Genomic DNA, 19,326 nt, shown 5'->3' with positions numbered 1-19,326 from the left:
AACTTGAAAAAACGATTCAACCTACTGCAAGCAAAACCCCGTATGTGTCAATAAAGCTTTGGACGAGTTTAGAATGAACTGCAACAATAATTTGCAACCGTAATGTTTGATGGAATTGAGTGAAAGTGAATTTAGGAGAAAAATGGGGTGAAAAGGAAAACCTAGCACTTACCAAGAGAACATCTCCTGGTAGAATTTGAATACAAAAAACAGAACCACAATACACTTTACAAAATATCTATCCGTTAATAATTTAAAAGTCCCACAATCATAGAGAGTGCGGTACCTTGAATAATAAAAAATATATATAATACATAATATAAATAATAATAAATATACATAATAATAATAAATATACATAATATAAATAATAATAAATATACATAATATAAATAATAACAAATATATTTTTGAATGACTTCTGCTCTTTGAAGTACTGTGGTTTCAAAATTCGGCCACCTTGAAAATAAATAATTATGTTAAAACGGCCATCTATTGACAAGTTTTTTAAATGCCATGTGAGACATAGATTCTCTACTATTTAGTTTTCAATAGCGATAATAGGTGGCTTTGCACGGTTTGGTTATGTGTTTGACAATTGCCAGCGAATTGTGGTTTTTTGTGATCTCCGACTTTAAAGTGAAATATAACGGTATGTATTTCGAATTTTTGTCCATTTCTTATGAATTCTAGTGCCCTTGTATTTCATTTGTTGAATTATCAATAAGAAATGTCTATAAATATAGTATTTTTTTGTAAAATCGAAATTTTTTGGTGGTTTTGCTTTTCGACCACCGTACTTGAGGTAATTTTTTTAGTCTTACAAAATGGTTATTCTGATTTTATAATTTTACAGATACACCATGCCAAATAAAGGTCTTCGCCAAGAAGAAATCGCAGGAATACTTTTAGAAGAGATACCTTCTGATGATGACAGTTGTTATGGGTGCTCAGACAATGAGGAAGAGGATCTACAGGAGGAGCATCTAGCAAATGTCACAGTTAGCGCCTCTTCGGACGATGATGATGATGAACTGCCTCTATCTTGTGTGAGGAATCAAATCCCGGCGTCTTCTTCATCTACCACACTCGATCACCCTATAGCAGGCACATCCAGCCCTTCTGGTTCACAATCACCATCCACTTTTGATGTTCATCTTTTGCGTACGCGTAACCGACCAGTATCGTCTTCTCCATCTGCCCAGTATAGTCCTAATATCTCAATGTCCGTTTTGTCATCCACCGCTGCTGTTCCAGGCACAACTGCATCTACACCTGTCATACCTGCGATTATAGTCGTGCCTAAATGGAGCCGTACGTTCAATACCGCCCTCCCTGGTGAATTCCGTGAAGAAACAGGACTACATAATGACTTTCTTACGATGGAAAATCCCACACCTTTGGAAATTTTTCTGAAATTTTGGACTCCTAGTTTGATTGAAAATATCTGCTTCCAAACCAATCTATACGCACAACAAGTCGGGAAAAATCACCAACCCACAACCGTTCAGGAAATTAAAAAATTCATTGCACTAAATTTAGTAATGGGAATTAAAAAATCCCCCAGTTATAGAGACTATTGGTCATCGTCCCCTGATTTACACGACCCCTATATTTCAAGATTTATGACAGTCCATAGGTTTGGCTGGCTGTTGTCAAACCTTCATCTCAACGACAATTCATTGATGCCTGCTAGAGGTCAACTTAATTTCGATAAATTATATAAAATAAGGCCTTTGTTGAACTGCTTGTCAGACACCTTTGATCGAAATTACAAGCCATCACCTACTTTGGAAATTGACGAGAGCATGGTCAAATTCAAAGGCCGCAGCACATTGAAGCAATACATGCCCAAAAAACCCATTAAAAGAGGCTATAAGATGTGGATGATGTGTGCAGAAAATGGATACAACTTAAAATTTGAAATATACACAGGAAAAATTGGTGACTACGCTGAGTCTAACTTAGGGCCAAGAGTTGTCTTAAATTTTTGTCAATCTATTCAAGGTCGTCACTACACAGTTTACTTTGATAATTATTTTAATTGCTACCCCCTACAAAAACAGCTGAAAGATATGAATATTCGCTCATGTGGAACTGTCCAATCAACCAGAAAATATTTGCCTAAGATGAAGGATGATAAAAACCTAAAAAGAGGTGAATATGACTGGTACGTGAGTGATACAGGAATTTCTATGATAAAATGGAGAGATAGAAGAGCTGTACACCTCCTTTCAAACTTTCACAACCCAAAGGATGCCATGCATGTCAACCGTAAAGAGAAAACTGGTGAGATCACAAGGGTGCCATGTCCGTTGGCTCTAAATAATTATAACAACTGCATGAATTATGTGGACAAGTTTGATCAAAAGAAGGCGGTTTACTCGATAAACAGAAAGTCTAAAAATGGTGGCATCGTTTATTTTTCCACTTTTTAGATGCGACAATTGTAAATTCTTACATTGTTTACACAGAGCTCTGCAAGTTGGGTAAGGCTGACAAAGACAATCCATTGAGGCTCAAAGATTTCAGGAGGCAAGTTTACAGAGGACTTTTGGCTGAAGAGGAGCTGAAATGCACCAAAAAGCGTGGGTCCACATCGGAGGTGGTGGAAATTAAGAGACATAAGCCTTACGTGGACCCTGAAATACGTCTGAAAAATAGCGCCCACCGGCCAGAACATACTACTTCACGTCGTTGTGCGAATTGTAGTACAAAAGACAGGCCCATACGTTCCAACTGGATATGTTGTGTTTGCAAAGTACCCCTTTGTGTAAAAAAAGATAAAAACTGTTTTGAAAATTTCCACAATTAGTCATATAAAATGGCCTTTTTTTATTTCTAATAAACTTTTGATTTGAACCTAATATTTTTTTCCCATGTGTACTGTGGTATAAAATTTTGACCACCTCATTCCTGAAAAGCCTTCAGTCCAATTTTTTTTTTAATATTTTTTCCTCGTTATTATAAGTTACATCAATTGATTAAAAAAAAAAAAAGGTAAAAAATAAGAAAAAAAAAGTTCGTACCTCAAGGAGTTAAATGTATTCCCATTGTAAACTGCCCACCCATTAAACAATATTTTTTTTTTTTTATTGTCTTCTTTTCTTAGTAACATATAGAGATAATGATATCCTCACTGGGATCTCCCGTGCTGAGGATGTCATTTACATATTATAATTTAATTATAAAAAATTAATATTACAACAAAGTAACATATGAATTTAATTATAAACATATATCATGGAGTATATATATTTTTTTTAAATAATTTGAAAATAAGTAAGATAGTGTTTTGTTTGTATAGTTCAGTTTAGTAGATTCGGTTTTAGTCTGTGTTTGATATCAGTATATTTTCTATTTCAGATCTTCCTATATTAAGTATCCAGCTTTTTATTTGAGTTTTAAATGTTATAATGTTGAGGTTTTTGAGTGAGAGTGGTATTTTATTGTAGAGTTTAATACTATGATATAAGAAGCTTTTTTGCCCATAAGTTGTATAAGTAGTTATTTGTTGGATAAGTTTTGGACCATGAGATCTAGTGTTTCTATTGTACGTGTTTGTTGTTATTTCTTGGGTTTTGTACTTATGAATGTAAACGAGTATAGTTTTAGAATATAGTTGTTTAATTGACATGATGTTAAGATTGGTGAAGATTTCGTCAGTGCTAGTTCTTATAGGAACTTTCACTATATAATTTTCATTATGGCTTTTTGAGCTTTAATTAGAGGATTTAGTATATTTTTATTTGCACTGCCCCATCCGATAATACCGTATTCTAACAGTGATTGGCAGAGAGCCATGTAAATTTTGATTAAGTCTTTTTTAATGAGCACATTCCTGATAGTTTTGAAAAAATAACTTAGTTTTTTAATTTTATTATCTAAATAGCTAATGTGATTGGTCCATTTTAAATTTCCATCAATTTTTAGACCCAGATACGTTATATGGTCAACGTTTTCTAATGAGGGACAATTACAATGCTCATTGAAGTGATGCGGGCTATGAATTTTCATGTTAAGGTTTTCTTCAGAGTTTTTTGTATTTTTTATTTTGAATGTCATGAATTTGGTTTTATTAGCATTTAGTGTAAGTGAATGGTAGTCTAGCCATTTTTTAATCCTGTTTAGTGTGTCTTCTGCTTTCTTAAATGTTTCTGTCCAATTATTCCCATTTATAAGAACAGTATCATCCGCAAAACTGATGATTTCTCCGTCACAGTCATTGTGGTATAGGTCATTAATGTAAATTAAATAAGGATTAGTAAATTGAATAAGGATTGAACCAGAGGTTCCCAAACTTTTTGCCCCGTAGACCACTTGCCAAATATATTTTTTTCGTAGACCCCCTGCGTGCCGAATATTGAATTTTCCTAAAACTATTAACGTCCCATGTGATAATCATTTCACTTTTTCGTAAGAAGATTCCCTGCCCTTGCCTGTACAACAACCGGGTGGCGGAATAGTTCCTCTGTCTTTACATTGTGCATACAGGGGAGCCCTTGTGAAGTATTACACCAAATGAAAATGAAGCAGGATAAGCAACGGGAATTTCTTTCTGTAGCTAGGCCTACAGAACTGCCCCTTAAGTTCTTTGTTAGCACTTATTCCGATCAGTTCTTCTTGATCCGATTCTTCAACATTCCACTTCCACCCTCAAAATGTCCTCAAACTTAGTTTTAAAGTTTGTGTGAAGTACGCGTACATTTAAATGTTGAACGTCGTTATTACCCTGGACTTTTTCAATAACAAGTTGGGAATCTAAGAAAATTCGCGGCTTCCGATGTGCATTTTGTGTGTTTTGCTTCAATATATTAATACTGACGAGAAAAGAAATGTATAATTTTATTTATTTACCTCTGTAAACAACTTTACGAAATATAAAAATACAAATATAAAATAAGTCATTTCTCAGTCTATTATTAGTATTACGTAAACTGTGTTATTTGTGTTAGGTGAATTGTGTCATCTACGGAACTCCTAAATGTTGACTTAAGATAAATGGGGATCCACTCGTATGTACCCCCATTTCAATCTCGTGGACCCACAAATTTTTTTCTCGCTGACATAGACCCCCAGCAAGCCGATATCGACCCCTGGGGGTCTATATAGACCACTTTGGGAACCTCTGGATGGAACTATGAAACAAAACAGTAATAATTTACTGAAACGCAGCACTTTTAGTAGGTACAGATTATGGAAATTACAATTCATTTCAACTTAATTACTGTAAGGAACAACTATTTACATCGGGAGAGATGGTAAAAATTACATTAAAGTTGCATTTTTGTTCAAAATACAAAATTTCTCTTATAAAATGATCTTGTGTCGCCATTTTGGATTTTTTGTATGGATTAATATTTTTGAAAGGTATTGTTTCAAAATAAACATCCACAAATTACTTAATTAACCCAAACTAAAAACCTAATAACCTATGTTGTGCATGTAAACAGTTGTTTCTTATAATAATTAAGTTGAAAAGAAGTGTAATTTCTATCTGCGCAGAGAAGTGTGGTGGTTAGGTTTATTAGGCTTTATTTTTATCACAATCTTCCATCCAAATCTAGGTTGGTTATTATCAAAGGATCGAGGACAAAATGAAATTATTTCTTCAGAAAAACAAAATATTTGGTAAATATCACATCGTATTGAAATTGTTCAGCGGTGTAAAATAAGTTCTCAATTAAAAACATCATGTAATAACTAGGTTTTGTCATAATGGATACAATAAAAAAATAGACATTTGAGATTCGGATGGTAGAATTGTAGATGTTGTTGGTCATTCTTCAACAAATTTTTCTTGAAGTACGTTTTGGATAACCTTGAAGTGTCTATCGGAGAAGATAGTGCACGCTGCAAAGCTGTAAAAAACGTTGACTCAAGGAGAAGTAAAAGCTTCATCTTTTAGCTATCATCAGAGCAATCTTCACCTGGGAGGCTGCAGCCCAAAACAGTGCAAGTCATGAAGTGCTTGCTCTACTACATCTTCCATTAATCCTCCCCTGAATTTATAGTTGGTTAATTTTGTGGTGGTTGCTTCTCGTGGGGGAACCAAGACATGAAAGGTTGGAGGTCCCCCAACGTCCAATGCAAAGAACACAATCCAAAGAACAATACATCTGGATTACTTACCACACGTGACATTCCACCGCTTTTAACAAACTCTTGATATGCACTAGGGCCAGTTGTGATGTCGCTGAGTCCATCATCACGAAAACTTGAGATTTTGTAATATTTTGTGCGCGTGCCTTCACCTCGACTCGAGTTAGAAATGTTTGGTAAAATTTCCAATAACTGTCAATATAAGTGTATAAAGACGATAATGTAACAATAACAAGCTCAAAGCGTCAGAAGCGGCTGGAATGGGCTGGAACAGCTACAATCGCCGAAAGCGGTCATTGGCGGCCATCATTGGCATAAACACATAAACATAAATCAACTATCATTGGCCATCACATTGCATCACATTGCATCACATGATCACATGGCCATCATAAACGCCATAAGTAAATATAAATACCGCCAAAAAGGCGCCAAATGAATTCAACCCATAAACAAACCACTCACAATTCTAATCCATAAATCAACTATCTATTCTAATCTCTATTATTATTTCCCGGTGGAAGAAAAATACATTTTCCTCTATGAATTCAACGAAATCTGGATTTTCATAATGTGTGATTATTCAATAATTTATTGCTCAACATCTCAAAGATGAACAGAATTTATATTAAATTAGTGGTTAGCATCTACTCGAGCCATTTTTTCAAGTAAGATCGTTATTTGAATATTATAGCAATATTGTAATTGAGCCCGCTATTTAATAGATGAACAGTATTTATAAATCAGTGGTTCGCACTTATAATCTCTTGAGATCCGAATTGACTCAAGGTTAAACCACACACCAGAAAAATAATTTTTGATTTAAAAGGTAATTTTTTTTTTCTCACAGATAATTATTTTCAGAAGGGGCATTGTAGTGTCCATCAAGTCACAAAGTGGTTAAAGCGTATTATTTTAAAATTACCTAAATTAGTATTTTGTCAGTTCGGGGTAATATTTTATTTTATAGAGCGGAGACGGTTTATATATAGTTTCCGTGAGCACTTAGGCCACAGGCCCATTGTGCTATCTCCCATTTACCTCATTCCTTTAACAGTCACCCGGTCCCTTAAATAAAGCTCACCAGGGATGTTATTGGATATGTGGCTATGTCTTCTGGTTCCACAATGTGTATTCTCAGGTTTCATTTCTCCTCTCCAATCCCCCTTGGTTCCCTGAAGGCTCCACAAGGGAAGAGAGATTCATCTCTCCTCTCCATTCCCCTTTGGTTCCGTGAAGGCCCCACAGGGGGAGAGTTCACGGAGGTGGCCTCATCTCTCCTCTCCACTCCTCCTTGGTTCCCCGAAGGCCCCATGGGGGAAGATTCCACCCCCCATTGGTTCCCTGAAGGCCCCACGACTAGAGATTTCATCCCCCCTCGGTTCCTTGAGGGCTCAACGAGGGAAGAGGGCATAATTTGTCCTCTCCGCTCCTTCTTTGTTCCCTGAAGGCCCCACGACGGAGGGGAGTCTACTCTTCCTTGGTTCCCTGAAGGCCCCATGGCGAAAAAGTCCACTCCCCCTCGGTTCCCTAAAGGCCCCACGAGGAAAGAGGGTCTCGTCGCCCCTCTCCACTCCTCCTTGGTTCTCTGGAGATGCCAATAGGGAAGAAGCCTTCGTATCTCCTCTACACTCCTCCTTGGTTCCCTATAGGCCCGCGACTGAGGAGTCTACTCCTCCTTGGTTCCCTGAAGGCCCCATGGCAGAAAAGTCCACTCCCCCTCGGTTCCTTGAAGGCCCCACAAGGGAAAACGGAGTTTTCAAATGGTCCAATATTCGTCCCACGGGTATCTAGGGAAATAGAAGGTCTACTCCAGCAGAGTCTGAGTCCGAGTGCTGGAGTAAGGTCTAAATACTCCGAGATGCGACCCTGTTTCTCGGAGGCACCGTTCGTGACATTGTTCCTCAGGTCATTCAGCCTGAGCACGGCAGCTCACACCTTAGCTTGGGATGGCTATTGCAGGTCGTGTTTCTGCTCCCTGAGCGATGGGTTCGCCACACTCCCTACGCTGGTTCGGGGTAATATATATGGTGTGGCTCGAGAAAAAATCTAATAGAGTAAGTATAAATAAAAAATTTCCAACAAAATATCTCATTTTAAAAAAATGAGATATATTATTTTAAATAATGATGCTTATGAGAAATGAAATTCAGGAAATTCTAGAGAATATTTATATGCCCCTTTTCGGACTAATCTCTTTGTTTTTTTTTCATTCGAATGCATTAGTTAATTGCTTAGTTTTTAAAAATTTGGCACTCGGAACAAGTCTTTATCAAGCTCTCCTACCTTAATGAAATCATTTCTGTTAGATTTCATACATACTTAGAAGAGCAATCGTTGCGTTACAAAAAAATATTCCTTTTCACTCTGAAGCTGATTACGGATATTTATCGCTAACTTTAACGATTGTAAGATTCATTTTTTTAGATATATTTGTAATGTAGTCGGTAACAAGGACCGGGAATTTTATTTGGTTATTTTTTCTTTTTTATTACGCCACTCTAATTTATATTATTTCATGAATCTTCTTAAATTTATGATATTACTTATACACGGTGTCCGGAAACTCGTAGTACAAGCGGGAAACTGGAGAATCTACACCACATGGGGAACCCAAAAAAACATAAAGTTTTTTTGATTTGAGCATTTTCAAAAAAAAAAAAAACCAAAAAAAATTTTTTTTCGGCTATTTTAGGGTTAAAGTTTTTTCTGGTGTTTAGGGTTGAATAATAGATGTTTTAACCCTGCAGAGCAGAAATATTTTATGATTACACCGGGTTAAATGAAGGGTGATTTCAAAATAATGCTTCAAATCCGAGTTTCTTCATTTGTTTTACTTTCAAACAGTTTTAATTAGTTGGGTACTTTGATCTTCAGTAATAATTTATAAGAATTTGATTAAAAAAAAAAAAAAAAAATCAACTTCAAACTCGATTTACTCGATAACGAAAGCTCAAATAAAAAAAAAATATACTACAAAATCGACTCCAAATGTGATGTAGATTCACCAGTTTCCCGCTTGTACTACGAGTTTCCGGACACCCTGTATACTTGTAAGTTTTTATGTATGTATCTATGGGATGTGTGGAATTGCACTAACCACACCACTTTCCGGAAAAAAAACTCATTATTATTAAGATACTGTACTGTAGATAGTAGTAAATGTTACCAATAAGTAGCAATTTAATTGATTGATTACACCTTCAACCTTTTTTATATCTTTTGATTAGATTATTTCGGAGTAGCCCACGATATTGGTTTAGTTTAGTATCTACCTGCGTAAAAATTGAATTTTCAACATCAACGGGCAACACTGAGTAAAAATCTGTGGATACAAAATAGAATCTGTCAAATTTCCTTTCTCTCTTTCCGGATTGTGCGTGTGCCGTGATCGGTGACTTAAAATGTCGTAAGTAAAATTCTAATGAAATCCTAGTTTATTTGTGCAATCTTTCGTTTAATTTAATGTTAAAGTGCTATAATTCAACGACTTAACTTATTTATTTACGACTGTGGCAAGATTTCGCCGTAATTCCGTGTTAAAAATATAATTCAACGTGTCTTACGATTCATTGGTTATAATGATGGCAATTTTTCACCAGGTCCAAAGTTTCGAGAGATCAGCTATATGAGGGAGTCAATGCTGTGCTCCAGCATTGCCAGGAACACAAGAAGAACTTCCTGGAGACAGTGGAATTACAGATCGGTCTGAAGAATTATGATCCCCAGAAGGACAAGCGTTTCTCCGGAACCGTCAAGTATGTTAACCTGATACGTTAAAACCAACCAGGACTTTAAAATCAGGCAGTCGGTTTATGCTGACGGACCTTTATCCAGGGTCTTTTAAATAATTGGAGAGGTGTGTGTTTCTGACACTTACCGAGCACGTTCTCACTTTATTGTGTTATAATGTGTATCACGGTGAGTAAGTAACCACTATTCTTAAACCCGAGGGCCTTATTATTTTGCTTGTTATAATATTTTGTGTGTTTTCATGACCTTTAATTCCACTTGAAGTGTTTGTAAAACGTGTATGATTCACCCCTCGCCATGAAAATTGATATCTGGTCTTCCAACTAGACCGCCCTAGTTATTCTTATCGTATAATATAAGTAAATGGCAAACAACTCCCACGAACTCTTTGTGCCTTCTCCCTTGTTTCCACTTTTTCCTCTGACGTATTCTATACCTCACGATTCCACAATGTGGCTCCCTATAATAGCCTTCTTCACATCATGTTCCTTTTTTTGTCTTGTGCAATTTCAGCCTTGTTATTACACTGTGATGGTCTTGTTGCAGGAGTGAAAATACAAGCAAAGAATTTTTTTTTGTAAAGTTACCTAATTCTGCCCCACACTTGCTCTTTAAAACAACCCTTGTTTTTAACATAATTATTACTGAATATAGTGATAATTATCCCCCAACTTCCGCACTTTTAGGCACAGATTACGGAACTTACACTTTGTTTCAACAATTACTACAAGGAACAACTATTTTTACATGCACAAAATGAGATATTAGGTTGTTAGTTTGGGTTAATTTAGTAATTTATGCATATTTTGACTGAAATGAAACTAAACCATACAAATAAGTCCAAAATGGCGGAAAATGGATTATTTTATAAGGTAAATTTTGAACATCTGTCTATCTTCTATAAAAATGTAAATGTTGGTTTGTTCAAAATCTTAAATTTCCTAAAGTTCTTCACCCATTTCTTTGAAATTTGACGCAACTTGTTACTGACGAAGTAGCATGATGAAATACGCATGATTTTATATACATATATTAAATTGATGTAACATTTAAAGACAAATGTTTTTTTGAAACTGCTGTCTGTTGGACTTAAAAGCAACATGCTCTATTGTTTCTCTATCTGCACAGACAGACTGAGCCACAGCAATGCGGTACAGCTAGTTGATTGAATAAAAACGTATTTATAACGCATCTATCCTGACATAAAATACGTTTCTTGTAGTAATTAATATGAAGTGTAATTTACGTAAACTGCCTATCAAAAGTGCGGCGGTTAGGGAAATAATTACCAAAATAACTAATTAAGTCGGGGGAGATGTAAAACATGCTCAAAATAAGTTTTGTTTTTTTTTAAGTTGGGTTATGTTAATCATCTATGCATATTTCCCAACCTTCAAACTCACTTTGAGCAAAAATGGAACTTCAATGCATCTTTTACCATCTTCCCAGACATAAATATGTAGCTGTTTCTCGTATTAATTAAATTAGTGCTATTTTTAAATTTGAGTGGGAATCTGGCAACTTTTTAATTAAATGGAGCATGTTTGCTAGAGATACTATTCAAAGATATGATATTGGCAGGTAGTACTCCCCCATCAACGCTACAGATCAAATTTCCAGTCTGAAAATTCTGTATTAAATTATAATGGGGAATATAAAATTGTCATTTAAAACACATGCATGATCAAATTGATTGACTTGTGTGTACCTAGGTGCTCAAACAGCATTATACCATGTAGATAAGTTGAGTTATTACCAGGGAATCGATTACACTAAAACAACAAGACCAACAATTTGATTAAAATGGGCCGAGAATCAGCGTTGTGGATCATTCAAATGTCGCCGATCGTCGATTGGTTGGGCCATAAAATGTGTCAGTTGGAACACCCTTACTTACGATGTACACATTCTTGCATATGTGATGCATCAGTAGCTATCGCCGCACGTGTCATAATGTGATCCATGAAGTTTCACTAAAACATACATTTTGTCAAAACTTGCCGCGTGGTGGGATAGATTGAATTAAAAATGTTTGTCATGTGCAAAATCCGTTCCCCAGTAATATTCAGAAAAAAATTATGGTTGGGTTTTGGTTTCCTCCACTGTCTGCGGTCCCTCATCACCCGCCTCTAGTCCTTCATCCTTCCCGTCCTGCTTCAATACTCCTCCACGCAGTCTGTCCACCTAGTTTTGTTTTAATTTGCATGAAATATAGAAAAGATTACTTATTAGTATCTACTTTTCAGGTTGAAGTACATCCCACGCCCCAAGATGCAGGTGTGCATCCTGGGCGACCAGCAGCATTGTGACGAGGCCAAGGCCCAGAACGTGCCGTGGATGGATGCCGAGGGGCTCAAGAAGCTCAACAAGAACAAGAAGCTGGTGAAGAAGCTGGCCAAGAAGTACGACGCCTTCCTGGCCTCCGAGTCCCTCATCAAGCAGATCCCCCGTCTGCTGGGCCCCGGACTCAACAAGGCCGGCAAGTTCCCTGGACTGCTCTCCCACCAGGAATCCATGACCGCCAAGGTCGATGAGGTCAAGGCCACCATCAAGTTCCAGATGAAGAAAGTACGCAATACATTTACTTATTTTAGGCCATTTGATCTGGTCTCTGTAAGAATTGTAATATATATTCGGACGTTTTTGTCGAGGCTTGCAGCTTTCATGGAGTGCAAACTCTCACTATATAGAATATTTTAAACAGTTCTTCAATCAATGGAAGTTGTCTTCCCCACATAAAGAAGATTTAATTCATAAAAGCTTAAATTGTATGAACTGTAAATATGTAGAGTAAGCTTTTCTACGTTAGACAATAAATTAATATGTCCCTTCTAATACCGAATCTCTTAACATAGGGTTGTCGGCCTTCGCTTTGGGACTAAAGTAACGCTTCATTTCTATCCTAGTATGATTATCCATCCTGATTTTGCATACTGGCATTATGATTGCTACAAAATTATCTATCAATATTGTGGTCGGACATAGCAGAGTTCTCGACAAGTTATTAATGAACCTTCCATCTGCTCAGGTGCTGTGTCTTTCCGTGGCTGTTGGAAACGTAGCCATGACCCCCGATGAGCTGGCCCAGAATGTCCACTTGGCCATCAACTTCCTGGTCTCCCTGCTGAAGAAGCACTGGCAGAACGTCCGATCCCTGCACATGAAATCCACAATGAGCCCGCCCCAGAGATTGTACTGAGGTGTTTTACTATCTGTGTGCAGTTGGGAGTCTCTCCTGTTTGTACATTTTAAAATAAACAATGGAAAATCAGAAAAATACATCTTTCATTTTGTTAAATTTTCCTGCTGAGAAAATCTTTGTTTTATCTTTACGAGTCATAAACTTACTTGGCAGGATTGTCTTGAAGTTTGCATCATATCTACAATTTAGAAGAAACAATATTTTTTTTTAGTGAGCATCCCACTATTTGCTCATACAATGGGTTTATGTAAGTAAAAAATATGAGACCGGTTCAATTGATGCTCAGATTCCAACTCCATTTTTTTTTTAATAACTGGTAACACCTTCAGCCGGTGGAGGGGAAGGTTGAGAATGTACATGGTTATTTAGATCTGGTCACAAAAGTGTGGACCATTTAAGGAAATGTTTATTGTGGATGGTGGTCTTGCTAGCCATGTGGCATGTTCATCTGATGATGGTAGTAGTTTCAAATATCTTTGGAGTTGCTGTTTCCTGTGCCATACGAGAGACTTTCAATTCTGACGTGTTTCGCAGTACTACAGGAAAAAAAAAATTAAGAAATGCAAACAAAATATAATGTTTGTTTCTCAATAGTGAGACTTGACAATAAGATTTGCAGTTTTGTCTTTGGCTAATTACTTTCAGCTTGCAATGTCATTTCAAAGTAAAATATGCATTTTGTAGACAATAAGCAGTCATTTCGTGATGCGTTTTTTGTTCATGAGAGATACGGTATGTAACCTAGGAATGTTAAAACTCTGAACGCCGTAAAACTAAACTTATAAAATCTATATAAATAAAAATGTTTGTTCAAAATCTTAAATCTCCAGTTCTTGACTGATTGCTTTGAAATTTTGACAACGTTGCATTTGAATATATGATTTTTTATGTACCTATATTATATAGATGTCGCTTGTGACAGTTATAAACATCACTTTTTGAAAAAAAAACAGCGCCATCTGTTGGATGTAAAAGCAACATGCACTATTGTTTTTCTATCTGCACAGACAGAGCCACAACGCGTGGTGGGGTACAGATTAGTAGTAATAATTTATTAAAACAATTTTAGGTTTTAGATAGATTTATTAATGCGTAGTGGATAACTATAGAGAACGATTCTGCTAAGCGGCTAGCTGCCAGCAATTCCTATTTACATTAAGATACATTTAACAATAACCACAGATTCGGCTCATGATACAACTCCATGTAAATAGGAATCACACGCGGCTAGCAGCTTAGTGGAATCGAGGCCTTGGAACTGCACATGGAATATATTGTTAAAATTTAAACAATATTGCTGCAACTTTTAGAGCCAGCATCAGTTAGATCCCCTTCCAAATCAGAAGAGATGCTCTCATCGTCTTCTGGCAGCTGATCGTCCCCATCTGCATCACTATCAATGGTGGTGCTCTGCGAGGGTATGAGCTCCCCCTGCAGATTTTTATTCTTGAGATTCCCCATCCAGAAGGCCTCGCTACAGTTGTTGGCAGAAAGAGCTGCCTTCACTCGATAAACGAGGGTTTCCATTATCAGTTTCATTTGTGGGAGATAGGCCACAAATGAGGTGTCCTTCTTCAGCCGAGAGATGCAATGCAAAGAGTGAAGGAACCTTGTGCTGTATTGAAGTAATCGTAGTATTTCTACTACTGCATCAGGTTCGCTGCGAAGCTTCAACTCCATCATCGGCATGCCGTGTGATAAGAAGAATCTCAGCAATGGAATGGATTTCTTCAAAAATGTTAAAAGGTTTGTACGGTTTTCTTGTATTTTGAGTATTTCTGTGAAATCTTTCATGGACGTAGCAACATTCTTCCATAATTCTAGGTGTTCGTTGTCTGAGAGACCATTGTCTATTTCGAGCTTGGCCGCATCATATAAGGCGCTGTACGTGGCACGGAATAACAGGGGAAAGTTGGATTTTACGATGCATTGGAATGTACCCAAGGTTCGGTTCTTCTCGGCTAGAAGTGGTACTTGGACTTTCAGCTCCATTGATAAGGATTTGATCATGTCAACGTCAGGTTTAGTAAAGTAGCAAGAAAGAAGGATGTCAAGATGCTGATTAAAGACTAATCCCTTTTCTGGCATTCCCAAAGAATCTCTCCACGTTTGTGAGAGCATGTCCAAAGATAAAAGCACCAATTTCTTCGTTGTAATTTTGTCTTCGTAAATCTTTGATAGCACTTTAAAGAAACTTACTAGACTCACGGCAGTAGCAATCAAAAGACACCAATCTTTATATTTCAGAGCGTAAATGCTGGATTCGGAAACAAGTTCTTTTAAAGACGTTTTGTTCAAAGCTTTTTGTGGATCTCTCCTGTTAGCCAAGACGGAGAGGCCTTCTTTCAGTTTAGCCGTGTTATTTTGTGACCGAAAGCCGGACCATGAGAATATAATTGAGAGTGTATTCAATAGACTACTGAGACACTGTTGGGCTTCGGAACCGATCTCAGTGAACAGCCCCATTGAATCTCTCACTCCGTCATTAGCATCCAAAGTCTTTTGAACACTTTCGGCAATGGTCTCCATGTAGTAACAAATTCGTGGCAGAATTTTAATGCAGTTTTCAATCACCTCTTCTGGTTTTCTGTGAATTTGCTTCGGAGGCGCTGCCCTACCGAAGAATCCTTTTTTCTTTATTTTGGATGGCAAAATCGTAGATAGTTTTGGCAATATTTCATCCAGGAGTAGAAGGATGTTGTGTGGCCTGAATTTGCTATCCGGCGTTGTTAAACAGTCAACTGGGATATCTTCAATAACAAGTTCTTCTTCAAATAGATTCAACACTTCAAAATCTAAGACTCTGAACAAGTTAAGGTTTAGTTTACACTTGGAATCGGAGATCGCAGCTTGAGGCGGAACTTGGGTGGATTCTGCTTGTGTCCTCAGAGTAGCGGGTAAAATAATAGAAGTGTCCGTTTCAGGAACTGACTTTTTCTTCTTTTGACCTCCTTTCTTTGCAAACTTCTTAGGTTTTTCTTGTATTATGGCAGATTTATTTTTACCAGCATGGCTGGGATCATAGGAACACAGAGGAGGTTTATAATCAATACTAAGATTCTTAATAAACCGCGCCAGGTTTCTTTCCAGACAGATTAATGCATTGAGGCGCTGGATGACTCTCTCTCTCAGATCTTCTTGCTTTAAAAAGGCGTTGATCAGTTCTCTGAACCAATTGATACAGAAGACGTAACAGTCTAAGATTTTAACAGCTTGTTCCTGGACAAAATCTTCTAGACCAATTTCTGTATCCACCGTGGGCATGAGAATACCGCATCCCAGAAGGGCGTCTATAGCAGACAAGTTCCCGCGGTGTTGTTTGCTGTAGACCAGTTGAGTTAGTCGGAACAAGGAAGGCAATATTCTCAAATCAGAGCTCTCTTCAACTTCGCCAAAACACAGATTCACTAGGTTAAGAGCTATTTCTCCTTCTTCTTCATCGCGAGGATTGAGACTGAACTGTACAGATATGGGAATACCCTTCACGTCTTGGGTGACAGCATCGTCTACGTCGATGATGAAAATATCCGTCAGGTCTTTAGTGACTGCTGAGGATAACCAGCTCAAGAAGGTACTTTCTATGTTGGTACACGTTGAAATGACTTGCGCTAATTCATCGTAGAATAAACAAATCATTTCAGGGAATTTGGACGTACTCTTTGAAATCAAGTCTATGATAGTGGCAGCGTCTTTCGGGGGCCCGTCGGGTAAGTTTCCGATTTCAGAAATCTCAGAATCGGTTTGGTCACTTTCTTGGTTCGGATCTGAGCAAACCATATGCTTGACGGCCATGATGCCCCCGATGATTCCCCGTATCTTGATCTCCAGGCTGGAACTGCTGAGCTGTTTGTTAATGAGCATATGGACGTCACCTTCTAAAAAGGAGTTATCCACACCGAATGCAAGACCACATAGAAGGTCCATTACCAGATGAATACCGTCTACCGTTAGATTATCCAACATATCTACGAGACAGAATATTTGCAACGAATGAGCTTTTAAGGAAGAGATATCTTCGGTGGCTATCTTGGTTAGAATGTTGAGAGAAGTTACAATAGATTCATCATTATCGGTGTAATCTCTCATCAGCAGTTCACTTATAACCGTCTTCTGCGAATCTTTCAACTCCTTAAACAGTACATTAAACCAGTTTGCGGCGAATTCCACTATGGAGGGCTCTGTTTTAGTTTTGAGAAGAATCTTTGCTATCTTCAGCATCTCTTTTAAGTACTCGCGCAGAACTGGCTTGAATTTCGCAAAGGTAACGTTAATCAGTTCGCTTTTGAAGAGGCCCGCCTTTATTCGTTTGCGGAACATGCCTTCAACAATCTTTTCGCGAGCATTGGACGAAGAGAATAGAACGAGCAACATGATTATATCCAAAGGTTTATGCTCTTCGTCGGTTTTAACTTGATTTATAACTTTGAGCCAATTCATGGCTAGAACCTTGGACTTGGCTACAGCATTCTTTAGTGCTAAGACAGTCATCACTTGGCTGCTGGAAATATCCATGTTTGACTGCATACCCACTACCGTCCAATCCAAGCCACCTCGCAAGCCACGGATCACGTCCAAGTCTGTATCAGAATTGTTGCCAGTAAAAAAAAAGTTTACGAGATTTGGGAAAAAGTTAGGTGGGGCACTAGTCTTTAATATTGTCAGCATCTGTAGGTGTACCTGCGCCTTCAGATCATTGGGCAAACACAAGTAAGACAAGCAATCTAGAATGGCAGGAGCTAACTCCTGATCTTCCGTGAGATACTTCCCCAATTCCAGGGCGATAGATTCATGTTGAAGATGGCAGATTATATCTGGTAGACAAGTGATGATTTCCAAGCGCGTGGAGTGTCCGGCCACGTCTAATAACTCTTTCAAACCAGTCATTAGCTTGGTCTCCGAGACCATAGTGTCCAGAAACATGAAGTGCTTTAAAAGAATTTGAACCCATGTCGTTTTGTCGTCTATTGCAAACTCTGTAGCTCTTTCCAGAACATATTCTATCAGAACTTCTTGCAAACAGGACACATTGAGTAAGAACTTTAATACACTGTCTTGAACGATTCTGCATTCTGAATTATCTTCCGCAGTCAAAGAGACATTCTTAATCAGAAACAATTTAAATTTTTCCTCATCTTTTGTGCAGTTTTTGAAGCCTTTGATAAACTCTGTGACGTTACGGGGAAAGTCGACATTGTTTTCCAGCGTTGATTTGAGGTTCCTCAAAAATTTCACTGGCTCAAACACAAGGCCGTGGTTACGTGTTCCGTCACTAAGTGTCAGTCCAGATTTTTCTAATATATCTTCGAAGTATTTGGTGGCAAATGGTTTTATTTGTTGAGATTTGCTCGAATCTGTCTTTGCCTTTTTTGATTTTGAGCAATCTCCGGTAAATGATCTGTCTACTTGTGATGAGGGAATCATGTTTCTTTCCTTTAGGGGTCTAGACAAAGCTTTCTGAATATTCTCAACAGTTTCTTCTTCACTTACTGAGTCAGTGGGACTAGGAGTTACAGGAACGACCTTAGATAAGGATTTAGACTTTCTTTTGTACATTTTGAAGAATCGGTATACGATCTGGGAGTATTTAATATCTATCGGCAATGTTTATATCCCACAATCAAACAACCATAACATATTGATTTCTCGTCTGGTTTACTGGGTTTACGTAAAAGACAAACTTGTACGAACTTGTAATTTATTTGACAGGTTTGGCAGTTGTTTTTGACAACCCGCCAAAATGAAAACAAGACGGCGGTGCTGCCAGTAGTCCAATTGTTTACAATCAAAATCATAGACTTTTTTCCAAATAGCATAATCATCTTGGGGTTGGTTGGTACAAATTATTGCAATAAGCCAGACTAATATTTTATCTTCTTTGCTTGTATGCTTACAGGACACATGTACAGAAAACTTTTCATGTGCACCTCTAGGATAGCAACGTCTAAATGCGTATAGTGTACCAACTTCAATCCCACATCTCCTATTTTTTGCTGAAGAATGACGTTATTGCATTGTTCGTTAGGGTGTGTCAATTATTTCAACTTTTGAATTCAGAAACGCCTGATGTCTCAAAAGTTGCGTCTTACAAAGAAAATTAGAACTACATTTAAAATTATTTTTTTAAAAATGGTTATTAGCTCGCTAAAATGCATTGAAAAACAGAAAAAAAACCTAAAACATGTATTTTTAAATAATGGTAATTAATATTTTCCTCACAATAATTTAACCTTTTTACGTTTTTTTATTATTAAAAACTGCGAATAGTTGAC

At 37.3% G+C, this 19,326-nt stretch overlaps 3 protein-coding genes across 3 annotated transcripts in view; 1 reads left to right on the top strand and 2 right to left on the bottom strand.

Moving 5' to 3' along the window:
* LOC149411055 (uncharacterized) overlaps positions 1-6,454 on the bottom strand; it is a 75,146-nt gene extending 68,692 nt beyond the window's left edge. The window contains exon 1 of the mRNA XM_089647632.1: positions 6,133-6,454. Within this exon, the coding sequence (XP_089503758.1) occupies positions 6,133-6,209 (77 nt within the window). The 5' untranslated portion in view covers positions 6,210-6,454. The remainder of the gene's footprint in view (positions 1-6,132) is intronic.
* A 2,961-nt stretch (positions 6,455-9,415) lies between these two features.
* On the top strand, positions 9,416-13,132 carry RpL10Ab (ribosomal protein L10Ab). Its single transcript, XM_089647505.1, has 4 exons — positions 9,416-9,511; positions 9,705-9,860; positions 12,102-12,423; positions 12,884-13,132. Exons 1-4 carry the CDS (start codon positions 9,507-9,509, stop codon positions 13,052-13,054), a joined length of 654 nt encoding a protein of 217 aa, XP_089503631.1. The 5' UTR covers positions 9,416-9,506; the 3' UTR covers positions 13,055-13,132.
* A 1,010-nt stretch (positions 13,133-14,142) lies between these two features.
* Positions 14,143-18,775, bottom strand: Fancd2 (Fanconi anemia complementation group D2). Its single transcript, XM_089647579.1, has one exon. The coding sequence runs from the start codon at positions 18,608-18,610 to the stop codon at positions 14,342-14,344; it is 4,269 nt and encodes a 1,422-aa protein (XP_089503705.1). The 5' UTR covers positions 18,611-18,775; the 3' UTR covers positions 14,143-14,341.
* Between the last annotated feature and the right edge of the window lie 551 nt (positions 18,776-19,326).

Source organism: Hesperophylax consimilis, chromosome 26 (genome assembly GCF_061612785.1).
Source record: "Hesperophylax consimilis isolate HC1 chromosome 26, BYU_Hcon_1.0, whole genome shotgun sequence".
Classification (NCBI taxonomy): Eukaryota; Metazoa; Arthropoda; class Insecta; order Trichoptera; family Limnephilidae; genus Hesperophylax; species Hesperophylax consimilis.
This window is presented reverse-complemented; position numbering and strand designations above follow the sequence as displayed.